This window comes from Staurois parvus, unplaced genomic scaffold, assembly GCF_062004578.1.
Source record: "Staurois parvus isolate SC_StPar_1 unplaced genomic scaffold, SC_StPar_1.0 ptg000025l, whole genome shotgun sequence".
NCBI classification, from domain to species: domain Eukaryota; kingdom Metazoa; phylum Chordata; class Amphibia; order Anura; family Ranidae; genus Staurois; species Staurois parvus.
In genome coordinates, this window is record NW_028317821.1 from 10762243 (window position 1) to 10789449 (window position 27207).

Sequence of the window (27207 nt, forward strand, 5' to 3'; positions counted from 1 at the left end):
CTAAAATGGCCATACATGGTTCATTTTTTGTTCCGAGCAGATTTTCCTATGCACACATGCGAGGGGGATTGCAAAGTCATCCCTGCTGTGTCATATTCTAACAGCAGGCCTCCCATCAGAATACAATGATCAGCGCATGCAGCCAATGGGCTGCAGCACTTAACAAATGCTGGTTTTCAAGCAGGGCTGTTCAGACACTCATCTTCTGTTGACCAGAGGGGGCAACACATGGGTCAATTTCAATCCTCATATGGCCAGCTTTAGAGACGGACATCAGATAGCGAAACATGCAGAAATACAATTTGTTCAATAACAAAGTCACCACAACTTTATTGTTGAAAGGAGTTTGCTGTGGACATTGACTGTAAAATTGTGACAATAACTGGAAGTGTTACAAGATGAACCAGCTGCTTTTAGTCAGGGATTTTTCTCCAAGGAGACAAAAATGTAACCATTGTAACTTGACATTTCACATTTGGAGTCCAGTTCTACTGTGTAGTGCTAGGCTGTAGATCAATCAGCTTTGTGCAAGACAGTCCACTGATGAACAGATACTCAGTCCTTTCTTGATTGTGCAGGTTAATTCCACATCCATTCAACATCTGATTGAAGTTTTAGCTTGCAATGCTTTTGACACATTTCTTGGATGGCATTGCCAGGTTACATCTGGACAGTAAATCCGGTTTGACTTTTCAGAATGCTTGTATTCACAGGAATAGGATTTTACAACCATAAATAGTACAAATTTACATTCATGAGGAATGTTTTTTTTCTTAAAAAAAAAAAAAAACTAAAAAACCCTCCCCAACACTGAAAAAGCCTTTCCCCCCACTAGTTGGTTGTGAGATGGCATTTAGAATTCGTCTTTTATATGTGTGGATCCCTGAAAGAAAAATAAAACAAAAAAAAAAAAATTAAAAATTACATTTGTGATAAAAAAAAAAAAAAAATTAAATATAGGCCAAATAGATAGAAAGGCCTGATAACCCATACAGAAGAAAAAAAAATAAATAATAATATTCACCTTAGTGACATGTCACTAAAAAAGGCAAAAAACATTTTCATTTTGGGACAGAGCAAGGGCAGTTTTTCTTTACCATCTGTATTCCCATTGTGGATATTTCCCTTCACTCCCTGTCCCATAGCAAATACAAGTGAGGAAATCCCTCCTTAGTGAGGTAATCCTTGGGTGTCAACAGATTCAGTGTCCCCATTGGAAAAATTTCCCCTCTTTTGGTCAACCAAAATTTTAGGACCTTTTACTTTGAATGAAAACTCTAAACAGGACAAAAAGACCGTGAATCTCCCTAATGGTGGCAGACAGCTATAAAAACCTTACAGGTGTTCTAATCCATCTTCACTTTTTTTTAGCTATTGCCTTGTGTCACTTTAAACACACCGGAAACAGAAACATAGCTGTTTGAGTGCCAGAAATAGAGTGCTCCTACCTTCCTAATTGACATTACACCTATGAATTCCTAAGCATGTGTTGCCAGCCCTTCCTCTATTAACCCCTTTCAATGGTATATTTAGCAGACCAAAATAGCAAATATAGGGAATTGTTAGAGTTTACATACACTTTAAAAAAAGGTGTGTGTAAAGCCATTTTTAAACCGCTTTAGATGGGAGTAGGGGAGGGTTAAATGCCCCCATCTGTTATGTTTTGCTGCCTTTCCCACAGGGGAGATTTTCCTTTCATTCCTGCCCCAAAGTATTTCCACGAACTCTTACTTTGATAACATCCGCTTAACGGTGGTCACCAGGACAAACCGAACAGCAAGTTTACACATCAGGGACACAGGCAGCAATAAAAACCAAGGTCTAACCCTTCTCTACTGTAACCCACCACTAAAAGATCATGGTTATAAAAAAGGCACATCACAACAGAAACTACTACTAAAACAATTTGATGCACAGAAAAATCATCAAAATACTACTAATATCTATACAAATTCCAAAAACCATGAAATAAAAAAAAAAAAAAAAAAAAAAAATTATATATATATATATATATATATATATATATATATATATATATATATATATATATATATATATATATATATATATATATATATATATATATATATACTGAGCTTGAAGGGGAGCATTCATAAACAATAAATAAATAAAACACGCACTTCCTGAAAACGATCTATGGTTGAAATGCATCAAGGTTTGATGACAACATCTGCCCTGTGGAATGCACACCGCTCGGAGAATTAACCACCATAGCGGCAGCCACTTTCATACTGCACAGCAATAAGGCCGAGTACACCAGGTTATGGGCACTTCTTTTGTGAGTGTAATCTTGCAGCAATTTCCCCATAATAAAAGTAAAAGTGTTTTTTTCACTATGGGATGTCCCCTTTTGTTTCTTTATACATGGTGACTTCTCTACTCTACATGTGGAGGAGAGGAGAAAGTAGGCATCAGATACAGCTCACTGAGGAAAAGTGGTTATCAATAGCAACACTGTTTCACTGGGATAGTCCCAAAAGCACAAATGACAATTCTAGAGATAGGTGGTCATTGGATGATGGCAAGTGTCAGTCCATGTGGGGAACTATTCTGAGCACAGTGGAGCACTTGTGTTGTGAAAAGAGTTCACAATCAAGAAATTGGACAGTTGAATATCAGCACCTTGCACTATTTTCACTGATTGGGACTGAGTATTTTTTTGGTTATATTTTATATATTATGTTGATTTTTACACTTGTTGTCCATATGGTTATGCATTTAGTTTGTGTATATAAGTTCACAATTTACGACTGCTGCTTTTTTCACATGAAGTAGAGTACCGACTCATTCTGAAATAGTTTTGACCGAAAACCCAGGTTTTCTACATAAACTGGTGTAGACCAGTGTATATTTTGGAGAGGCAGTTTACTGTGGGTATTTGAAAAATTTAGCTTGCAGTGGGGCTGCACACTGCTCATTTAGAGGGGAGAAGCACTAACTTACTTGATCCTCTGCTACCCTAGCAGATGGTGCTCCTCCACACTCCAGCAGTGGACTGTCTCTCTGCTTCATCATGCCCAATGCAGGGTCTAGGGACCCTGAAATTGTCTGGATGATGCGAAGACCCAAGACAGCTGGAAGCGTGGGGAGAAAGCGCTTCAGGGGATTGGAGAATTGAGCAAGTAAGTCTACTTTAACAAGTTCCGTACCTATATGAGCAAATAACCCTTACAGTGCTGGTGCAGCCCCACTGCAAGGGACCATTTTTGAGTTTCCTGGAGTTGGCCTTTTAAGTGGGTTTGTTCTGAAGTCTTTTCATAGTGTATGTTCAAGTTATTTGTAATTGTATAAATAAAACATTTGATAATTGCTGTGCAGCAATTTGAAGAACTGGTATGGGTCATGTAACAGGCTGATAAGTAAAGATGCTTTTTTTTTTAGGATAAGGGAATCACTAGTGTGTGGGGGGGAGGGGGGGGAACTAATTGTCCAGGGACTAGATCTGTGCCCCAATGTGTGATATCTATATAAATAGTAAATTTGAACCAAAACCGTATTTAAATCTGAGGTTTTTTTAAAAAGGCTTTATGGTGACTTAACTAATTTTAACATTGCGCAGTTTATCTCCTCCTCCCCCTCCCTGTCTCCAGCACCACACCTGGGTACTAGTAACGAGGGGAGACACCTTGCAGTGTAATGAACACCGATTGGGTGCTGGTCAGGAAAGCGGAGCGTCTGGCTTATCCCTTATCCCCTTCGCTGCCAGAGTTGTTTTTGCGTGTTTTGCACACGTTTAAAAATAAATAAAATAATTTTAGGCTTGAAGATTACACAAAATCCCCAAACATTATATATATATTTTCTGAAAGCAGATACCCTAGAGCAGGGGTAGCTAACCTGTGGCTCTCCAGCTGTTGTGGAACTACATTTCCCATGAGGCATTGCAAAGAAAGGAAGTTACTGACTTGCAGAGGCATGATGGAACTTGTAGTCCTGCAGCAGCTGGAGAGCCGCAGGTTGGCCACCCCTGCCCTAGAGAATAGCGGTAGTTCCCAATTTTTTTTTATTTTGCATGATAATACCGCAAAATTTCAGAAAAAAAAAAAAAAAAAAAAAAAAAAAAAAGTTAATTTTAGGGCACAAAAAAATTAAATAAAATTTACCCTATTTGTTAGTAAAAATGGCAAAGAACTTCAGTACCCCATATTTTCTATAGGCAACACTTTAAGCCCCTTATAGGTAATCAATATAGTGTTACGGAGGTGGTCTGGTGCTAGAATTATTGCTCTCATCTTGGCATGTGCAGTGATATATAACGTGTTTCGCAATCAACGTTTTCATGCGCAAGTGCCCCAGTCTTTGCCTTTACATTTGTACGTGGGTACAAGTGGGGGGGTGGAGGGGGCAATTTATTATGTTATATTAAGTTATGTGCTTGAGTAATTTTGAAGTTTTACAATTAAAAAAATGTATTTACTTAATTTTTTTTTGTTTTCATCACATAGGGGACAAAGTCCCCTATGTGATTATTTTTGGTGACAATTTCTCTTTGAGACATCCAAGGTCTAGAACACCCTGGATGCCTACCCTAAATGTAATGCAGAGCACATCACACTGCATTACATGGTTTTCCGGCCTCAATGGCTGGGAAATCTTTAACCGGGGACCCGGAAGTGACATAACATCACTTCCGAGTCAGGACAAGAAGGGGAGGGGAGCGGTTGTGTCAGTCTCCTCCCTCCCCTCTAGCCAACGGCAGTGAGCCGGTCCCACAGATGGGCAAGTGGATCCTGGGAGACAGTGGGCGGTTCATGCGGGGGGAGTGGAGGCTGGCACTGTGTGGCAGCAATCGCCAGCAGCACTGCTGCCCTAATGCTTGACAGGTGAGCCCTGCTACAGGCAAGGATAAAAAAACCCTACCTGCCCGGAACTACATGTCTCGGGTGATAGAAATTGAACATTCCTGTGTGACATTTGTTACAACCTACAAAGACACCAACCTGTTTGCCTGTCTGTTCTGCTGTCTCATCTTTCTCTTCTGCATCAACCTCTTCAACATCATCATCTGAATCATCCAGCTCTGCTTCATCGGCTGCTGGCTCCTCTTCCTCCTCTGGCTCATCGTCAACCTGCAACAAATTTATTAAGTACAACTAATGCACCAATTTGAACAAAGGTCATTTTATAAAACTCTGCCCTGTCAAGTTAAACATCAACCATAGGGATATACAATATATTTGCCAACATAGTGTTTCCATTTAGCAATCTACATACAATATCCAAAATATAGTTGCAAACTTAGCAGTACACATGTTGTAAATATAGAAAAGGATCCCCCTGCGCTCCACAGAACCTTAAAACCAAAAGTTAGCTGCTATCACCTATTCTTTATACCTTAAGATATGTGCAAACAAATTATATATAATGTGATGAAGCGCTCAACTTATATAAAGTGTGAAATACCTCCTTCCAAAAATATTATAAAATAATTAAATACACAGATACTTAATTTTCTTCAATCTATACAAGATAACTTAGTGCAAAATCCCCACACACAAATTATAGGCCCCCTAGTGGTAAATTGTGATAGTCAACTAATAACACTTTAACTGTGCAAAGTGATAAATATATCCAATTATATAAGGAAACAATTCAAAAAAAACTTGTGATGCCACACTGTGCAAAATAATAAAAAAGTGTTCAATACACAGTGGTTATAACTTCACTCCATGCTGCAATTGTGCTCTTCGTGATACTCTGTGACTCCCCTGGATTTAGCCAAAATGCCCCCTCACCTTCCACATTCGACCCTTGCGGGTCACAAAGCTTTAAATATATAGTATCTCTGCCAGGTTTTTCATACTCCACTGACTCCGACTCAATTATGATCCTCCTCCAAGCAATGAATTCCTCTCAGATCACTTCCCTCACAATATGGACTCAAACACAGGGCGTATATGCAAGATAAAGACAGACCTCCATAGTGCAACACTGTTTTAATGCACTTAAAGATAGAAAACAAATAGCACTCACATATCCTCCAACAGAGACAAGCAGTTTCCCATGTGCTATGGGTATACTCAGGTGTACAAAGATGGCGTCCGAACCCGGAACCGGAAGTACGTCACCCCTATAACCGGAAATGCGTCGACGCGTTGCGCCACGATCACGTGACTTCTTCAGGATGCCGCCCACGATCATGTGGCTTCTTCAGGATGCCGCCTCCTGAAGAAGCCACGTGATCGTGGCGCAACGCGTCGCCGCATTTCCGGTTATAGGGGCGACGTACTTCCGGTTCCGGGTTCGGACGCCATCTTTGTACACCTGAGTATACCCATAGCACATGGGAAACTGCTTGTCTCTGTTGGAGGATATGTGAGTGCTATTTGTTTTCTATCTTTAAGTGCATTAAAACAGTGTTGCACTATGGAGGTCTGTCTTTATCTTGCATATACGCCCTGTGTTTGAGTCCATATTGTGAGGGAAGTGATCTGAGAGGAATTCATTGCTTGGAGGAGGATCATAATTGAGTCGGTGGAGTCAGTGGAGTATGAAAAACCTGGCAGAGATACTATATATTTAAAGCTTTGTGACCCGCAAGGGTCGAATGTGGAAGGTGAGGGGGCATTTTGGCTAAATCCAGGGGAGTCACAGAGTATCACGAAGAGCACAATTGCAGCATGGAGTGAAGTTATAACCACTGTGTATTGAACACTTTTATTATTTTGCACAGTGTGGCATCACAAGTTTTTTTGAATTGATTTTGAATTGTTTCCTTATATAATTGGATATATTTATCACTTTGCACAGTTAAAGTGTTATTAGTTGACTATCACAATTTACCACTAGGGGGCCTATAATTTGTGTGTGGGGATTTTGCACTAAATTATCTTGTATAGATTGAAGAAAATTAAGTATCTGTGTATTTAATTATTTTATATTTTTGGAAGGAGGTATTTCACACTTTATATAAGTTGAGCGCTTCATCACATAGTACACATGTTGTGCTCATGCTAGGTGGAAGGGTGAGTAAAACGTAAAGATTAAGCTTTTACCTTGGCATCAAGGTCGATATTTAAACTTAGTCGCAGCATTCTTTCTATCCTTTCACTGTACGTCTTTGTATCTGGTAATTGATATCCTGACCGTAAAGTGGCAGTCTCTAAAAGTACAACTGCGAGGTCCGATACAGTCTGGTCATCTTCATTTTCCTGTTCACAAAAGAAAAAAAAAAAAAATTTACAACTTACATAATTCTAGCAGAGTAACCCCAAAACCTTCCTCTATTGCACCGGAGTAGTAGAATATGACCTCTGTAGTTAGTGCAATATTGTACCAAAAAGGTTTATTGCATTGTATTGAGGCTACTGAAAACTCATGCTTGAGTAAAAGGTTTTTAAAGAGTAAAAGGTTTTTAAAGATTGTGTCAAAACAGTTTAAGAATGAAAACTGAATACATACCTGTAGCAATAATAAATCAACAGATGACCTGTTGACCACCTCCAGGTTTCTGCATGCCAACAGCCTGGCCATACTTCCTTTTGTTTCACTACTGACCCACTGCTTTGATAATTAGCATTGTAAGGCTGCCCTCTACCAAGAGGTCTAGCTGATACCTGCATGCTCTGGTGGGTGGCCTCACTAATCTAGGAGCGTAATCAGGCTCTCTACCAAGAAACCCTATTGATATCTCCACACAATACCATACAAATATGTGGAAATTGGGGGTGGGCAGGTTTAAAAAAGGCACCCAGAGGCAGCTGTTTCACATTAAAGCGTTAATCTGATTTTGGCCATAAAAGTTTCCTTAATACGAGGATCAGGAAGATTTTATTTATTAAACTGCTCACCTGTACTCTCCGTAACATTTCCTTTATCAAAGGGTGTCTTGGGTTAATCTCAAGGGTCTTTTTCTGGCTGGAGTAGTAACTGAAATTAAATATAAACAAAATTGTAATAAAAAGCCACATGCAAAAAAGTCAAAAACAGAAGCTGAAAGATCTAGACAAATGAGAGACCGTGGCAAAAACCCTTTTAAAAAGTAAGCATTGTTATCCAGATGTAAAAAGGCATTTGTTTCACCAGGTTGGCCAGCTAATTTATAAAATACATCTTACCTTGTGGAAATGTCTTTTCCAGTCTGGTATGCTTGTGCCTTCATAATCCTTTCCATATTGCCAGACCACCCATACTGGCTAGCCACAAGTGCACATGGGGACTGTGTCAAACGCTGGGATAGGACAGCTTTTTCAATCTATGGAAAGGTTATAATAAGCAGTAAAGTCATATGGCAAGTAAAAAAAATAAAATAAAATATATATGCATTCTCTCTCTAATACAGACAATCTCTCCATGTAGCAAAGGTAAGTAAATATACCTGGTCTTTCAGGGATTTATCCTTCAGCCAGGAAAGCAGTGGATCAAATTCCTTCTCCAGGGCCTCACGTACTTCCTTTGCCTTCTCACTTTCATCAAACTTCAGTCCTTCTTTGGCAATGTTCTGGAATCTCTTTCCATCAAACTCTGGCAGGGCCTGTATGCAGTACTCATCTACAGGTTCAATCAAGAAGACGACTTCATAGCCCTTCTTCAACAAACGTTCGACAAATGGGGAAGATTCCACCTTAGGGAGTAGAACCAAAGTATGAACTTTTGCATTCTGTGTTTATCCTGAACACCAAGAAAATGTAAAGGCTCACCTCTTTCCTGCTTGCACCAGCCATGAAATAGATTTTATCCTGCTTGTCCTTCATTCTTTCAACATACTGCTCCAAACTGGTGAGCTCTGTCTTGTGGTTGGAAGACTGGAATCGGAGAAGCTTGGCCAAACGGGTACGGTTCGAGTGGTCTTCAATCACACCAAGTTTGACATTTGTGCCAAACTCCTTCCAGAATTTGTCATTATATTTGTCTTCTGCAATTTTCTTAATCATGTCTAAAGTTTTACGTACCAGCTTCTTTCTTATAACCTAGTAAGAAAAAAAAAAAAATCCTACTATTTCCAATCTATTTCACAAACATAACAATTTTCCCCTCTGCAGGACACTCATGAACGCATAGCTCTGCTTAAAAAGTACCGTTAATTTTCATTTCTACAAAGAAAAAAAAAAAAAAAAAAAAACCCCACACAAAAAACACACAACCCCTTAACTACAAATAAAAAACACATGCTTCAAGTCAGCCATAGGGATAAGAAGGCGGTCATACACGCATACTCAAAGAATCTGACCAAATATTTCTCAGGGCTTGAAAGATGCACACAAATGGCTCCATAGCCTAAAGGCAGCAAGAATGGCAATCATGTGACATGGCTACAGGTATCTTTAGAAGGTAGCAGAGAAATCTTTATATTCCATTTTAAAAATGGAATGGCCAATTTTTATCTAGTATTCATTCAGCATCTACCAAGGGAGGATTTGGTTTAGGATATTTATAGATTGGCAAATGTAGTGTGCCTTTACCTTGCAGTTGAAATCACTTTGCGATACATCAGGTCACTGCGAGTTCCTTTACAGGTGCTTATAACTTGCAGTCGACCTCCTGAGCTGTATCAAGCGGATTTTTCATTCCCATTTAAGTGTATGGTAAGAAAACCAATAACTCAAATAAAAGCCTCAGTACACAATCCCTTGCCAAGTCAACTGATTAAAAAAGGTATTTGGAAGTATGAGCAAATGACAAAAAACATACCTTTAACAATTTATGTTGCTGTAGGGTTTCTCTAGACACATTAAGAGGCAAGTCATCTGAATCAACCTAGAAAGTTGCAGAAAATAAAGAGAAAAATGGTCACAGAACGCAAAGCTCCAAGGAAATTCCCAACCAAGCCAACAAAAAAAAAAAAAAAAAAAAGAAGGAAGAAGAAGAACTTACCACTCCCTTTACAAAGTTCAAGTATTTGGGCATCATGTCATGGAAGTCATCTGTAATGAAAACTCTGCGGACAAATAGCTGTTAAGAAAGATGGCAATTAGAGTAAGATAGAAATGCAGTTGTTATTTTACATGTCAACAGTAATGCAACATACTTTTATATAATCACTCTTCTTGGAGCCATATTCATCAAACAGACCCCGAGGAGCTGTCGAAGGCACAAACAAGATGGATTTGAAGGTAACCTCTCCTTCAGCAGTAAAGTGGATGTGAGCCAGTGGATCATCACTTTCCTAAAAGATAGGATATTTCATTAATTAATACATGTGTACATTAAAAACACGTGTTCTAAGCCACCATGTGTCATCTTTCAAAAGATGGTAATATACAAACCATGTGATTAGTACACTGACCAAAGTGACATCTGGTTGGTCCCTTATTGGTTAAAAAGGAATAAAACCTATAACACTTAACTGGATTGTTAGCTAGTGTAAAATGAAAATGTGAAAGCCCTTGAACAGCATGAACGCTATAGTGACAAGAATATTTTTTTTATATTAAAAAGTAATATTTATTTAAAAATGGTCAAAAAAAAAAAAAAAGTAGCTTAGCCAACATTTTCAGACTAAATGACCCAATAAATGTTATTATGAAATACAGAAGCAGAATGTCCAAAGTACAAGACAAAAATTACCTTTGAGAAAGACTTGTAAAAGGCTTTGTATTCATCCTCTTCTACCTCCTTAGATGGTCTCTGCCAGATGGGCTTGATGTCATTCATAAGTTCCCAGTCCCAGATAGTCTTCTCAACCTTTGTTGAGAAAGAAGAGCTTACATTTTTAAATTAAAAGAATTTTCACTAGAATGTTTTTGTATTTGGTTGTAAAATGCTACAGCTGAAAAACAGACTTATCAGGCAACACAGTCCAAGCATATACACAGTTTGTTTTAATGCCATCACACCTAATTTGTGGCAGCTTATGGTTCGTTAGACATATCCCTTATCCACATATTTACATTGCTTAGACTCACCTTCTTTGTCTTTGGTTTCTTCTCTTCATCCTCCTCCTCAACAGCAGCTTCCTCATCAGCATCCTCATCCTTCTCCTCTTTAGCTTCCTCTTCATCAATCGGCTCTTCTACAGTCTCAGTCTAAAAAGCAATACATGAGTAAACAGGTGGGTTTCCACAATACATACTAAACCTTGCCTAAAAGTAAAATCTGTCAGGAGATTGCGAAAAAAACAAAACAAAAAACAATCTTCCTTCACTCCAGTTGCAACACAAGCCCTAAGGGCTGCACTGTGGTGAGGCACTTGAGATGCGACACACACACAGATTTTTAGAGAGCCAGAGCAAAGGCAAGCAGAGGAAATAAAGTGGACTTGCCTTGTTTGCTTTAAACCGGAGTTCCACCCAAAAGGGGAAGTTCCGCTTTAACCACTTGAGCTCCTGAGGATTTACCCCCCCCTAATGACCAGGCCACTTTTTGCTACTCGGCGCTGCACTAATTCAACTGAAGCGCGGTCATGCAATACTGCACCTAAACAAAATTTATGTCCTTTTTTTCACACAGAGCTTTCTTTCGGTGGTATTTGATCACCTGTGCGCTTTTTATTTTTCACGCTATAAACAAAAAAAGACCAAATATTTTGAAGAAAAACAATATTTTTTACTTTCAGCTATAAAAAAAATATATAGTAAACTCAAAGTTAGTTATAAAATTTAGGCCAAAATGTATTCTGCTACATGTTTTTGGTAAAAAAAAAAATCCCAATAAGTGTATATTGATTGCTTTTTGTGAAAGTTATAGTGTCTACAAACTATGGTATAGATACTGCAATTTACATAGCTTTTACTTTCTGACTGCCCATCACATTTCTTGAGGTGCTAAAATACCAGGATAGTACAAACACCCTCAAATGACCCCTTTTCGGAAATTAGACACCCTAAGCTATCTGCTGAGAGGCATATGGAGTCCATGGAAGATTTTTTTTTTTTTCCCCACACGTTCCTGGAAAATGACTTTTTTTTTTTTTTTTTTTTTTTTTACACAAAGTTGTCATTTAAATGATTTATTGCTTGCACAAGCCATGGGTATATGTGGAATTACACCCCAAAATACATTCTGCTACTTCTACCAAGTATGGGGATACCACATCTGAGACTTTTTGGGAGCCTAGCCACATACAGGAGCCTGAAATCCAATGACCACTTTGAAAGCCTGAAGGTGCGTAACTTCCTCATTACACTTCCTCACTACCCATCACAGTTTTGAAGGCCCTGACATGCCAGGATAGCCCCAAACCCCCCCAAATGACCCCTTTCTGGAAAGTAGACACCCCAAGGAATTTAAAAAGACGCATGGTGAGTATTTTGCAGATCTAATTTTTTCTCACAAGGTTTTGAAATAAAAAAAAAAAAAAAAAAAAAATATTATATAGAAAAAGTTTGGTTTTTTTTCTTAATTTTCCAAAAACTTGTGGCAACAAATGAGATCTGCAAAATACTTACCGTGCTTTTTATCAAATTCTTTGGGGTGTCTACTTTCCAAAAAGGGGCAATTTGGGGGGGTTAGGTGCTATCCTGGCATTTCGGGGCCTCCGAAACTGTGATAGGTAGTCTGGCAGTGTAATGAGGAAATAAAGCCCTTTAAAAGCCTGAAGGTGCTTATTGGATTTTGGGGTCCTGTACTTGGCTAGACTGCCAAAAAGTCTCTCACATGTGGTACCCCCATACTCGGGAGAAGTAGCAAAATGTATTTTGGGGAGTAATTCCACATAACCATGGCATGTGTAAGCAGTAAATCATTTAAGTGACAATTCTGTGTAAAAAAAAAAAAAAAAAAAAAAATTTATATATATATATATATATATATATATATATATATATATATATATATATATATATATATATATATATTTTTTTTTTTTTTTTGTCATTTTCCAAAAACTTGTGGTAAAAAAATAAAATTCTTCTATTGATTTAACATTCCTCTCAGCAAATAGTTTGGGGTGACTTTCCAAAAAAGGGTCATTTTGGGGGGTGCGGGAGTTTTATGCCCAGCATTAGAAGTTTATGCCACACATCATTCACTCTAACCACCAGAAGACCAAGCCTTTTTGTTACATGAAAAAACAGTATTTTTTGCTAGAAAATTAATTTAAACCCCAAAAACAATTTTTTTTAAAGCAGACATCCTAGTGAATAAAATGGTGGGCACTACAATTTTTTATGGCACATAGTACTCGAAGCGATTTTTCAAAAGCAATTTAAAAAAAACACAAAAAAACAAAAAAAAAAAAAAAACTTATTTTACTTTTAATGCACAAAAACACAATATATTGGCCAATTGTTTGGTAAAATATAAAAGATAACGGTATGCCGAGTAAATGGATACCAAACATGACATGCTTTAAAACTGCGCATGCCCCATGCAATGGCGACAAACTGCAAACATTTTTAATATCCATAGACAGAGCTTTAAAAGCCACTATTTTAGTTTTACAGAGGAGGTCTAGTGTTAGAATTACTGCCCTTGATCTGACGTTCACGGCAATACCTCACATACATGGTGCAACCACTGTTTACATAATGGCACAGGGTCAAGGCTTGTGCACACAGGTGTGTGTGCATGGGAGAGGCAATATTTTTTTTTTTTTTTTAATCACTTTTAATGCTATAACAGGGAATGCAAATAACCCCTATAACTTCAATGGGCATTGTTATATATTCTTTTTTGATTAATCTGGAGTCTATCAGACTCTAGATATCTCCTCTGCCCTTACATTATCTAATCAAACCAAACTTGGTGTGATCAGATGCTTTCCTAATTTACAAATGGCGCGGTTTATATCCTGTGAAACTGAAGTGATGAAATGCTTGTAGCTTCCGAATTCCGGTCCTTGTTGGTTATATATGCCATGTTCTTTTTTTTGTATGCAGCCAGTGGACTGAATGAAAAAAATGAGAAGAAATCTCTGCCAGAAAAAGTGTGTGGTATGCCCACCATTAGAATATACTGCCCTGCATCCACCCACTTCTAATGGTGGGCACACATTAGGTCACACTTTGCCACAAGTGCCAGTTCCAAGATTGAACAAATGTCTAAATAGTGGCACGCTTGAATAAAAAAAATTGTCCACGTATAAGTGGTACCCCATATGGAGAAATGATGACACCAAGTCCCAAACTATCTTGCCACTGCTCCCCATGTAGTCTGGGCATCCGGGCGGGCTCCACGTGACTTTTCCCTCGTAAATCCGAAACTTATAAGTATAGCCTGTTGTCCTCTCACAGGTCTTCTACATCTTGACCCCATATCTGGCACGCTTGTTTGAATGCAAGGCGGCCAGAAAAAATGAATGAGGGATTCCTCAACGCAGATGTTTTGCTGGGGAGTATAGACCTCTGCAAATTTTAGGTTAAGGCGATTTGTGAGGGGCTGAATTTTGTGGAGCCGGTCAAAATTCAGGGTCACCTTGAGGATGACAGAGTGTATTGTCGCTAAAATGCATAAAACACATTATACTCTCATATCTGTGCCTGGCCATGGCAGCAGAGAACACGGCATATGATGAATCGGGTCTGCGGGCCAATACAACCGCAATTAATTTCTTGTAGTAATGCCCATGTTGAGGGTTAGGCCCAAAAAAAAAAAAAAAAAAATGAAAATTTGAAAACCGTAATGAGTTTCCATGCGAATGGTCTGGCAAGGTTTGAATTTGCGCTGGCGGCAATAAATTGTTGTGCATATAAACTGCTTTGATCCACAATCAACACATACAGATATTCCGTGAAAAACAGCTCCAAAAATCAAGGAGGTATGTGAAAGACCAAGATGTACTAGACCGCTGGTACTTGCCAGTTCACCAAAAAGGTAGAGCGACACTAGTACTGACACTCTGCTGCATATGAGAGTCATCAAAATTTACCGGCAAGTGCTAACAGAGATCAGGCCTGATTCTGCGAACACTGCGGTTTTGTGTGCAATGTATCAAGTGACAGTGACCTACTGACACTGCACTTGCTGGGGGAGAAGGGGGGGTAAGCGTAGGGGCTAAACGCAGGTGTTGGCAGGTGCCGGGGCCGATCCCGCTAATGCTGCGATTTTGGGGACGCTATACTAATGTGAACGCTGGTATAGTGCTGACCTGATCAAAGATATTGACCCGTTCAACTTTTACAAAACAAAAAACTACAAAAACTTTTACGTGCATAAAGGAGGGTGCAAATATTCACACTGTATAGGCTGTACTTGAATTTTTTGTCAGGAACTTTCTTCCAGGAAGATCCGGCATTCATCAGTAACATGTGCAAGGACCCTAAAAGTCTGTTTCTGACAAGCATACAAAATTTATAAATAATTCTTACCTTGCTACTCCAAACATAAATAGGGAAGTTGATAAACTGAGAATATTTCCGGACCAGGTTCTTAATTGTTTCCAATTCAAGATAATCAGTTGCCTCTTCTTTCAAAACCAAGCTTTAAAAAGCAAAAAAAAAAAAAAAAAAAAAAAGTCATCTAATATGATCTTTCATACCATACGAAGATTTCCAAATCTACAATTGCAGTAGGAAAAAAAAACAAAAGAAACCACATACACACAAACACACACGGTAATCCTCTTCCTTCAGTACTTTCAAATCACTAACCTGAAACAAGTATGCAGCTAATAAATACAATTTCTATAGAATTACAAAAAATTTACAACAATTTGGTTAATCACTTGCCAACCACAAATAGCCAAATGACAGCTTCACTGCGGCCGTCCAGTTCTAGGAGGGTGTAATGATGTCCTCCCAGAACGCGCCTTCCCAGTGATCCCTCCCGCACGCCCCTGGTGCCGCCTCATCAACGCACATCAGTGAAGTAGAAAAAAAATTACCCGTTTGCTAAATTTTATAATAAAAACCAAAAAGCTTCTCTTCAAAAGTATAGCTCATTTTTTGTTTATAGCGCAAAAAATAAAACCCAGCGGTGAGTGAATGCTACCAAAAGAAAGCTCTATTCATGTGAACAAAATTTTACATGGGTGCAGTGTTGCATGACCGCGCAGTTGTCAAAGTGCGACAGAGCTGAAAGCTGAAAATTGGCCTGGGCAGGAAGGGGGTATAAGTGCCCTGTAGGCAAGTGGTTAAATAAGTAGTTATTTAAATTCCTTATTAACAACCCTAATGGACTGCAATTGAGGTTACTGCAAACTAGTGGTTAGATATCTCAGTAACCCTAGCTCAACAATAAACTCCTTAAAAGGGGAACACAGGGATGGTCATATCAATTAAGAGCTGAGCTTACATTAATCACAGGCTGGGTAGGACAAGTGACTAAGAAATTAAAACTTTAACCACTAGCCTACTGGGCACTTCTACCCCCTTCCTGCCCAGGCCAATTTCCAGCTTTCAGCGCTGTCACACTTTGAATAATTAGTATTTAATCACCTCTGGGTTTATTTTTTTTCTTAAACCAAAAACCACTGAAAATTTTGGAAAAGTTTTCGTTTTGTTAAAAAAAATTGTAAATAAGTGATTTTTCTCCTTCACTGATGTGCGCTAATGAGGCTGTAGTGATGGGCACTGATAGGCTGCACTAATAGACACTTATAGGGAGACACTGATGGGCATTGACAGGCATCACTGATGGGCACTGATAGGCAGCATTGATGTGCACTGAAAGGCACTGAAATGTGACACTGTGTCAAGGTCCTACCTTTCCTCAGGGCTTGTGCTGCTCCATATGCTGGCATCCATCTTAGGTGTCTGCAAAGCATTGTGGGATCCTTTATGCTTTCAACCCTCTGCGGCTCCTCCTCCAGGAGGTGGCAGCTTATCACATTTAAGTCTGCTGTTTGTAGCTGTCCATTGCATTCGTGTCCTGTCTGTTGCACAGCTGCAAGTTCCTGTTTAGTTTCTCATTGCTTTCCTGGATACCGACTCGGCTTTGGCAAGACTCCTTTCTGGCTTTTGACCCCGGCTCTGGCGACCATCCTTCCTGGCTTCTGACCCTGGCTCTGGCGACCATCTTTCCTGGCTACTGTTCTACCAAGTCATCTGTTGTTGCTGTTGGCCTTGCATAGACTGTCTTGTTTTTGTATAATAAACCTACCTTTAATTGCACCTCCTTGTGTGTCTGGCTCCTCGCTCCCTAACACACTGATGGGCACTGGCAGGTGGCATGGAGGAGCAATGACAGCTGGCACTGATTGACACTGACAGGTGGCACTGCTGGGGCTACACAGATCAGGGCACACTGATCATCAGTACCCCGATGATCAGTGCACACGTCTCCTCCGAGGAATGCCAAATTACCAGCTCTCCTCTCGAGCTGTCAGCGTGACAGCTCGTGAGGAGAGAAATGCCGATAACCGGCATTTCCCTGTTTACATGTGATCAGCTGTGATTTGACACAAATAAAATATCAAATGTGTCGCGCTCCACTACTCAAAAAACTGTATTATTAATACTCTCCTCTTCAAACGTGCAAAATATGAACCTTTCTACTAGTTAATATATAAAAAATAGAAATAAATAAATCTAAATAAATATTAATCCATAATGGTATAATTTAAGATTAAAATTAGAACACCCCTTGTGTTGAAATTAATTGTGGTACAATTCTACTAAATTAATAAAATTGATAATATAAAAACTAAAAAATTATTCAAATTCCATGTGCATGATGTTGAAATAAATCAAATATATAGAAAACCTCCATACTTCGTAATATATATGTGCAAAACGTATATGTGCCAAATTGCAAAATACAAAAGACAATTCTAAAAAATGAGGAAATACATAAAAAATAAATAAACAAATTAATATAAAAAATATTTCTTAAAATAACAGATAATAAATAGCAATAAAAAAGAAAGAAACCTCTTACTATACAGATGATATGATATGCTCACCTCACTTATACAACCTAAGATGGTGATTAAAACTATATACCAATTGTCCTTCGCTAAGATGAAATATAAACGTCCCAATTTGTATATATAGAGATATATGGAAAATATATTGCTGCTGAAGTAAACTGTAGTATTACTTTCCTTCCACTAGATGGCCTTCCAATTTCTTCTGGGTTGTGAGGGCTGGATAGATAGGAGATAGAACCCCACAGGACGAGGGGAGATATCCATATCTATCTATCCAGCCCTCACAACCCAGAAGAAATTGGAAGGCCATCTAGTGGAAGGAAAGTAATACTACAGTTTACTTCAACAGCAATATATTTTCCATATATCTCTATATACAAATTGGGACGTTTATATTTCATCTTAGCGAAGGACAATTGGTATATAGTTTGGTGTATAGTAAGAGGTTTCTCTCTTTTTTATTGCTATTTATTATCTGTTATTTTAAGAAATATTTTTTAGATTAATTTGTTTATTATTTATTTTTTATGTATTTCCTCATTTTTTAGAATTGTCTTTTGTATTTTGCAATTTGGCACATATACATTATTAAGCACTTTAGAAGTTGGCACATATATATTACTAAGTATGGAGGTTTTCTATATATTTGATTTGATTTATTTCAACATCATGCACATGGAATTTGAATAAATTTTTTAGTTTTTATATTATCAATTTTATTAATTTAGTAGAATTGTACCACAATTAATTTCAACACAAGGGGTGTTCTAATTTTAATTTTAATCTTAAATTATACCATTATGGATTAATATTTATTTAGATTTATTTATTTAGATTTTTTATATATTAATAACTAGTAGAAAGGTTCATATTTTGCACGTTTGAAGAGGAGAGTATTGATAATACAGTTTGAGTAGTGGAGCGCGACACATTTGATATTTTATTTGGTTTATTTGTACGCAGTATTATGAGTATGTGTTTTTTGTGTTGATGCACCATCATATATTTTTTAAACAGCTAAGTATTTATAAGTATTATTTTATACCACTATAGTAGCTCACAAGTACACATTATTATAAAATTCTTACTATGTGATTTGACACAGCTGATCACATGACTGAGCCGACATCTTCGGCTCTTTCCGTTGATCGGTGATCTGTTGTGTCCGAGGAACACAGCGCACCGCCAATCGCCACGCACTCCCAGAGCCGTGCATGCGCGGTTAGAATGGGAGGACTTCATGTGACGTCCTCCCAGAACGAGAGAACCACCTTGCACCCGTCATTGTACTATATGGCAAGTGGGAGTCAGTTTACATATGGTCACCCATCACATCCACAATTTCAGAGGGAGAAACAAACTGATCTGTTGATCAACAGTGCTTGCAACCATCATGATTTTAATCATGCTATTTAGTCAAGCTTTAATATTAAGCTATAAGTCTTCGTGGGGCTGACTTTCTGGAATCAGAAAATGTCACCCTTGAATTCCACAGGACCTCCTGCAAACTGACAGGCAGAAACAGGAGAAGATCAGAAAACTATACTGAACCCCAACAGCAAGGATGCAGAAGGTAAAAGTTTAAGAAGCCAACCTAACTCACTTTCCCTCTTTAAATCCATACTTGCCTCTATCAGAGGACTGTAGTCTGTTTTTTTTTTTTGCATCCAGCAGGTTCTCAGTGTTCTGCCAATGCCTGTGCCTTAAAGCCTCAGACTTCTATAGGGAGAAGTGTCTCAAATGACTCCAGCCTCAGACACCCCATAGCAGTTTATAGGGCTGTAACAGACACTAAAGACATGCAACACTGTATGTAAACAAACATACCTGTGGTTCAAAGTAGGTATGCATCTTGGGTGGGAGGGCTAGTATAGTTCAGGACCCGTTTACAATGCAGGTGTTGCCTTAGTGTTGAAAATGATAAGTACCAAAATGCATCAACGCTTGTAACGTGCACTACATTAGCACATGCTGTTGCAAAGCATAAATGTCAGCACTCACTAACTAAAAAAGGGCAAGCACATCTTAAAGTGCAGTTATTAAAAACCAGCCTGCATTACAGCATCCAAGGTCCACTTACGTTATTGTTGTTCCTCTTCCCAATGTGTCACCCCGAGGATCATCAGTCACAAAGAATTCATTAGAATCAGATTCCCAGATGTGCTGTGTATCATTATTGTGTTTTGAGGTCACAATTACACGGTCAGCAACAAGGAAGGCAGAATAGAAACCAACACCAAACTGTCCAATCAGCTCAGAGGTAGACTGGCCAGAGTCCTGGGCATCTGTGAGCTTGTTCAAAAATTCACTTGTTCCAGATTTAGCAATGGTTCCCAAATTCTTCACAAGCTCCTCCTTTGTCATACCAATGCCAGTGTCTGTTATATGCAGCATGTTCTTCTCTTTATCACACTGAAAGACAGTTTTAGCACATACATTAAAAATAAGCCACAGCTGATTGAGGGATTAAAAGAGTGGCTAAGAACTGGCAAACGTGCTGGCAACTGACATTTTATCAGAGGCATGCACTACATATGCACCAGTAAGTAAAAAGTAAAGACATTGTAGAAAAATTTGTAACCCGAGCTCTTTAGGGGGTGACAGGGAACACCCACACACAAACTTTCTTTACCCTTTAAAAAAAAAAGCAAGGAATGGTGCATAAATAGAAAAAATAAATAAATAAACTGTCCTTAAAATGGAACTAAACCCTCCTATATTTTGCAGTCAAGGAAAGATCTTAGCTTCTTTTTGATCTACAGTTATTGTGCTGCACATATGAGCAGTTATGACAGCCATTTGATGGCTTGACAGTTCAGCTGAAAGGGCAAGCAACTGAGTTTTTATTCACAGCATATCTGGAATGTAACTTTTCTCTGAAACCGAAAATGATACTACAGTCTTACAACATACAAATACTAAAACACCCAGTGTCATGCTCTGTGCAATGTTTTCCACAGAGCAGTCTCGATCCTCCTCTTGGGTCTCCCGATGGCACTCCCGGCCCCTTCCTTCCTGGTGGGTGCCCCCACAGCAAGCAGCTTGCTACGGGGCTGCCAAACAGGCATGCTTTTAAGCCGTGGCTCTGCATGTCCACACACACACGCACAGCCCCACCCCCTTCCTCTCCCGATTGGCTCACTGGCTACAACTGAAAGCAGCATAGAATGCATGAAGGTAAAAAAACCTTGAGCCTTTAAAACCACTTCAAATCAATGGGTTTAGTTCCACTAAATTACACTAGCTGTTGAAATTAGTTGCCATATACACAACTGCCCATTACAAAGTTTAACCAAAGAAGTGGTGAATTCCACATTGAACAGGGAAAAAAAAAAAAAAAAAAAGTTTAAATATAAACAAACTGATTATCTTTATGAGATCTGTATAGGACACCAGCATACCATGTTTTTAATCACAGCCATACCTTAATCTTAATGGTAAGTTCTTCATTAGCAGCAAGTGCAGTTTCATCAGTCAAAGAAATTAACCGGATCTTGTCAAGGGCATCAGAGGCATTGGAAATCAATTCTCGAAGGAAGATCTGCAGAAAGTGTACAGCGTTTAACAGATTAATCATCAGTGTGACATTAGGAAGATTAGCATCTCAACTTTCAAAAGTAAGTTACCTCTTTATTTTTGTATAGGGAGTTAATAATCAGCTTCATCATTCTATTAACCTCAGCCTGGAATGCAAACTTTTCAGATTTCTCCCGGAGTTCCTTAATTTGTGCAGCATTAAGTCCATCCAGCTGAATTGCTTCCTCTTCCCTATGAGAGCAACAAAGTGGTTAAAAATTTTTTATTCCCTGATAAATGTAAGCTCCAAAGATCAGAGCCCTCCTATCCCTCTTGTATTGAACTGTATTGTCTCGCTTTATATTGTAAAGTGCTGAGCAAACTGTTGGCGCTATATAAATCCTGTATAATAATAATAATAATAATAAATCTGAACAAGTATTTCGTAAATAAGCTAAAATGGGATGTAATGATTAGACATCTTTCTTCTATATCAAACATTCCCATGGGCTTACGTTTTGTTGATTGCAGGTTTTGTGTACTCACTTAAGAACATAGAACACACTAAATATAAGTCACACTTGTATTCCTCTAACTGCTCTAGCATGATGAAAGATGAAATCCATAGCTGACTGCATCCAGTTCCGGTTTACACTTTAAATAGATAAGTTCATAATAACACTGCATGTAGTGAAGGCTAACCTGCTTACAACTTCATCATCTGTTCTTGAGCCTTCCCGGCTTTTTCCAAGGTCGTCTTCTACCGTTCCATCAATGTCTACTTCATCTTCTGCTCTCACAGAGACTGTAAAGATATTTAAATAGTTTATTTCAATTAAGTAACCCTTACAGAAAAATGCAACGCCTCAATCTCCTCATCTCTTTAACCACTTCCAGACCGGATACTTTTACCCCCTTTCTGACCAGGGCAATTTTCAGCTTTCAGCGCTATCACACTTTAAATGACAATTGCGCGGTCATGCAACACTGTACCCAAATTAATTTTTTACCATTTTTTTGAGACAGATAAAGCTTTATTTTGGTGGTATTTATTCACCACTGGGATCTTTATTTTTTTTTGCTATGTAAATGAAAATGTCCCAAAATTTTGAAAAAAAAAGTGTTTATAAAATTTTGCAAATAAATATTTCATCATAAATCTTGGCCAAAATTTATTCCGTTATCTTTTTAGTAAAAAAAAAAAAAAAAAAAAATCCAAATTAGTTTGTTTATAACCAAAAATTATAATTTTTAAACATTTTTATTTTATATTTTTTTTTTTACATACTGTCACCCTAGCAGTACAGTGTCATCATGGTGACAATGTACTACTTGTGGGGGGTGATTAAGATTTTTTTTTTATTTTTTTTTTTTAATACACTGATTGCTTTTACACATATATAGGATGTAAAAGCAATCATTTCTCCTTCTCTCTGTCTGCATTCTTGCACTCATTGAGAAGTACTGAGTGAGCTGTGATTGGTCACAGCTTGTCACATGGTACAAGGCTGTTGTGAATAGCCTTGTACCATGTGACCTCTGTGATCATTCACAGATTTCACACGTAGTAAGCAATGATGTCACAAGTGACATCATTGCTTACTACTTTGCATGTGATCACTGATTGGCCAATCAGTGATCACATGATCGGGACCTCGTACAGAGGTCCCGTCCGACAATCGGTGTCCGGAGGACACAGCGGGCACCAGATCGCGGTGCTGTGCGCTCCCAGGGAGCGCGCACAAGCAGGGTGCGGGGAGGCAGTTTATAAACGGCCACCCGACCCTGCAGTGCCACCGTCCAGCCGTTTATATGCAACGGCCGGTCGGGAAGCGGTTAAAGTGTTACTATACCCAGGACCCTGAATTTACTATATCCAGTTTTCCACAAAACATGGAAATGCAATTATTTTAGTAAATATACTGCTAATTAGAAAAGGTATTTAGCAGTTTATAAGGCAGTCTTACGACTCCTATCAATGTCCAGCTGAGCACTGATTGTATGAGGAGTTTTCAGTCTCCTTTGACTGTCCTGTGAGGCTGCATGACCCCTGACCCTCTGGACAGTGCCGATCACATTCACCCCCCCCCCCCCCAAAAGGAATAAAAAAAAAAAAAAAAAAAAACCACACTCCTGCAATACACACCAAACTAAGCATCTGCAGAGTGCCTCCCAGGGCTCTTTGCTATCAGCAGATGGATTGGAAACTGTGGTAGAAAGGGAGGATCAGAGAAGACCGGATCAAACAGTCTTTTCACACAATGTGGAGGATTAAAGTGGTAGTAAGTCTTGTTAATTTTACCTACAGGTAAGCTTATCTGTAGGTAAAAATAAATAAATATCTCCTAAACGTGCACCGTTCAGAAGATATTCCAGAGAGCAGCAGCCAAAGACATCACGGATGCATGTGCACTAAAGGAACAGCATACCCGTGTATGCTGTGCCCGAGGCTCCCGCCCTCTTGAGTGGGAGTGACATCATCACGGTTCAGACAGTCAGAGCCCGCGAACCTGGAAGGAAGACAGGGTGAAGATTGAAGCCCTGTCAGCGGTGACAGTGCACCACTGTAGGGCTTAGTTTTAGGGCAAGTATTTCATAATGTGCCAATATGTGATATATACCACCACATTATGAATCCCCCACCCCGCCGGAGACTTTACTACCGCTTTAACCCCTTCGGTTCCACAGCGAGTATACAGACTGATTTTACGGATGTGGGTTTAGGGACATTTTAAATAATAAACTAGTTAACACTTTACACTGGCATGTGCTACAAAAAAACAAAAAAAACAAATCTGCATCATGTTCCTGCAGCAGGCAGACATGCATCTGAATGCCTAGGCATTGCTAATGTGATCTGAACTGAAGTATCTTCGGAGGCTGATGTTGAGGCCTGATCACCCACTTCTGCAGTCAGGATCTCTTGATGAAGAATGGTTTGTTTTCTGCGCAGGATAGCCAAAGAGCAGGGTTGAAGAACTGTTACACCGCAACAGAAGCACAATACCCCAGTGTGAAAACATACATAGGGAAGAGTTTTTGTTGAGCTTTTCAGGAGCTTTTTAAAACAAAAGCACTTCCAAAACTCCTCAGTGTGAAAGTAGCCTTAGGGCCAGTTAGGGTAGCAGGAAGCTGGGGCGAGGGAGGACTTTAAGTAATCGATTGCTTCCTGTGCCTAGAGTCCACACCAAAAGTTAACATACAGCCCTCCGAAAATGCAGTGCTTAATGTGGCCAATAACCAGAACCAAGCATTCACATGGGTTGGTTGGGCCTACAAAGTGCCACCAGTATTTGCTTTGTGCAAGAGCTGGGGCAATGGGTAGGATGAAGAATGCAAAATCATGGCATGTATTGATTGGGGGGTTACTATCTGGTGACAAACTGGCTAAAAGGGAACCAAATGAAGGGTAAAGGAATTGCATTATCCACTTAGAAACTTCCAGCACAATGTCAATGACTGCTGTCTTCACACTGAATCAGTCCTAGATCTAGTCTTTGGATCATTTAGATTTGCTAAAACAGTCCATTTACAGGCTTTTTACGATGCACTACCCAAGGCTACATTATTTCTGCAGTTTGTTCCCATCAGCGTCTCCCAGTGATAAATATCTGACAGCCCATTTAGCCCGGGTTCACACTATGTGGTGCGGGACACTGCATGCAATTCGCACAGCATTCCTGTGCAAATTACATGCAAATGTCTGCTGTGCTATTTAGGTCATACAGTTTGTATGGCTCAAATCGCATCTGCACCAAAAAGGCGCAGGACCCTTTTTAAATCGCATTGCATGGGTGTTCTCACCCATGCAATGCGATTTCTGGCAATGGCATCGCGTTTTGCGATCTGTTTCAGATTGTCATTAATTTATCATTGACACCCACACCAGATTGCATGAACAGGATGCAACTGCAATGCGGTGGGGGAAACGCTGCAAATACTGTGTGTGTCCTGCACTGCAATCACATCCCATTCATGCGATCTGGTGTGGTTGTTAATGATAAATGAATGACGCTCCGAAACAGACCGCGATGACATTGCCAGAAATCGCATCACATTGGTGTGAACCCAGGCTTCAAGTAGAAAAAAAAAAAAAAAAAAAAAGTAAAGCAAGGAACAGAACACCCAACATTTTTCTAGTTTTTAAGCTGGTGGACAAGTTACACATTAGTTACTTATGCGATACATCAACTCATGCTTAATTTATTTTTTTCCCTGATGGTTGGAAATGAGCAGTGTGCAGAGAATATCATGTGAAACAGTTTCTAGAACCCTGGCAGGTTTTTCTGGACATATTCAGACACATAAAGGAGCCCTATTGACTCTAGATGGCAGCTGGAAAATACAAGCTTGATTTGACTGACAATGAAAGATCATTCTACAAACACATATTTGCATCAGGTGAAGGTGCATGTTCTATCCTGTGGAGGAGGGGAGGGGGACACACCAGCCTTTGCCAATGGTAATCAGCCAGGAAAAGTCATTGGTTACAGTGGGTAAACCCGCTCTGGGATCTAAAGAACAAAACTTTCTACTTAAGGATATAGCAGGGAAAAGTTAAAATCCTTAGAGTTTTGCAGCCACTAGAGCAAGTGTCTCCATTGGAAAGATTCCGCTCAATTTTTGTTTCAATGAAAACTCTAGGATTTACTAATAATAATATGGATTTTCCCTGCTTTATCTCAGTGACCTACAATAGCCTCATCAGGAACATGAAAGGAAAACAGACATATTAGGCCCTGTTCACACTGGTGCACTCTTGCTGCACTGAAAAGGGTGCCTTCCCAGAGTGGCAAAACTGCATGAAAAATAAACCCCCTTTAAATCCTAACTGTTCACATCTGCATGCTGTATTTTTGGAAATTCCTGTTTGCTGCATCTTTAGCATCATTTGAAAAACACACCTATCATAGTCAATGGAAACACCAAAAACTTTTTTAATTAAGTTACTTTTTTCCCCCTAGGTGACCAAGGATGAAAATGCATTCATATAATAGATGGGAAGAAATCTGTGCAGAATATAGTAACCCTTGGCAACCAGATGGACTCCAGCCAATGACACTTGCTATGGGTGACTGAAGTTTGCCATGGCAGCCATGACACCCATTGTGTTCACCAGTCATATACAAGGAAGCTGAGGACCCCCATAAACCATCATATTATTCCAATAGATGATACTGTGAAAGACATGAAAGTTCCAGAGTACCAACAGACCTCTCCACCTACTGAAGGAAGTCGGCCAGGAAGCTTCTAGAAGACTGGGAAGGAAAAAGATGGGATATACTAGGGGGTCCTCAGCTGCTCTCCTCCCCCTAACCCCGGGCACTCACCAAAGGCTAGCAGGACGAAGCACAGGCCAATAGCCCACAACTTCCTCATGGTGACCCCCAAACCGTACAGTTCCGCTGCCCACGTTCCTCGTTCTCCACAGAAAACTGCAACCGTGCGCCGCCTCCTAAGCTTTAATATCTGCCTCTGACAAGCACCGGGCGGACACCGAGCGCCCGCCAATGGTAGCCAACCACGCACACCAAGCCACCAATCGGTGTCCTCCTCGCAAGTTGCGTTTCTGTCAGCCTTGGCCAATAGCTGCCTTCCATGTACGGCGTACAAGGCTAGGAGCGTGTCCCGCGCTGATTGGTTGCGGCTCGCCGGCTCTGCTACTTTTAGTGGTTGCTGTAACAGTTTACTGAACTTACAAGAGGGGGAAAACTGGGGGGCAGTGCTCTCTGAAAGTGCCTGACATTGCACACAAAGAAAGCGGGCGGGGGTCAATAACTTCTACTTCCGGGGTGCTTCCTGACATGTTTACCCTGGTTACCCCGGCTGGTGTTGTTGCTATGGGAGTTTGGAGAGGATGTAATCATGTTTCTGGTATCTGTTAGACTGTAAGCTCCAAGGATCAGGGTCCTCTTAACCCTCTTGTATTGAACTGTATTGTTGCTGTATTATCTCCCGTTATATTGTAAAGTGCTGAGCAAATT

At 39.5% G+C, this 27207-nt stretch overlaps 1 protein-coding gene across 1 annotated transcript; it reads right to left on the reverse strand.

Moving 5' to 3' along the window:
• Nucleotides 1-301: 301 nt before the first annotated feature.
• Nucleotides 302-26710, reverse strand: HSP90B1 (heat shock protein 90 beta family member 1). The gene is made up of 18 exons (XM_089651828.1): nt 26554-26710; nt 21926-22028; nt 21334-21475; nt 21132-21248; nt 19788-20119; nt 15207-15318; nt 10866-10985; nt 10528-10644; nt 9989-10126; nt 9835-9912; nt 9652-9717; nt 8661-8930; nt 8339-8584; nt 8079-8215; nt 7812-7890; nt 7017-7172; nt 4962-5090; nt 302-883 (listed from the first exon to the last, which is right to left on the reverse strand). The coding sequence occupies exons 1-18, from the start codon at nt 26600-26602 to the stop codon at nt 854-856; spliced, it is 2421 nt and encodes an 806-aa protein (XP_089507954.1). The 5' UTR covers nt 26603-26710; the 3' UTR covers nt 302-853.
• Between the last annotated feature and the right edge of the window lie 497 nt (nt 26711-27207).

Excerpts from the sequence above, each read along its gene's own strand:
- HSP90B1 (XM_089651828.1), bottom strand. The coding sequence starts at position 26,602 with ATGAGGAAGTTGTGGGCTATTGGCCTGTGCTTCGTCCTGCTAGCCTTT. Across the intron at positions 8,585-8,660 it reads CTGGTGCAAGCAGGAAAGAG|GTGGAATCTTCCCCATTTGT; the intron begins GTGAGCCTTTAC and ends CTACTCCCTAAG. Across the intron at positions 7,891-8,078 it reads GGAAAAGACATTTCCACAAG|TTACTACTCCAGCCAGAAAA; the intron begins GTAAGATGTATT and ends ATTTAATTTCAG.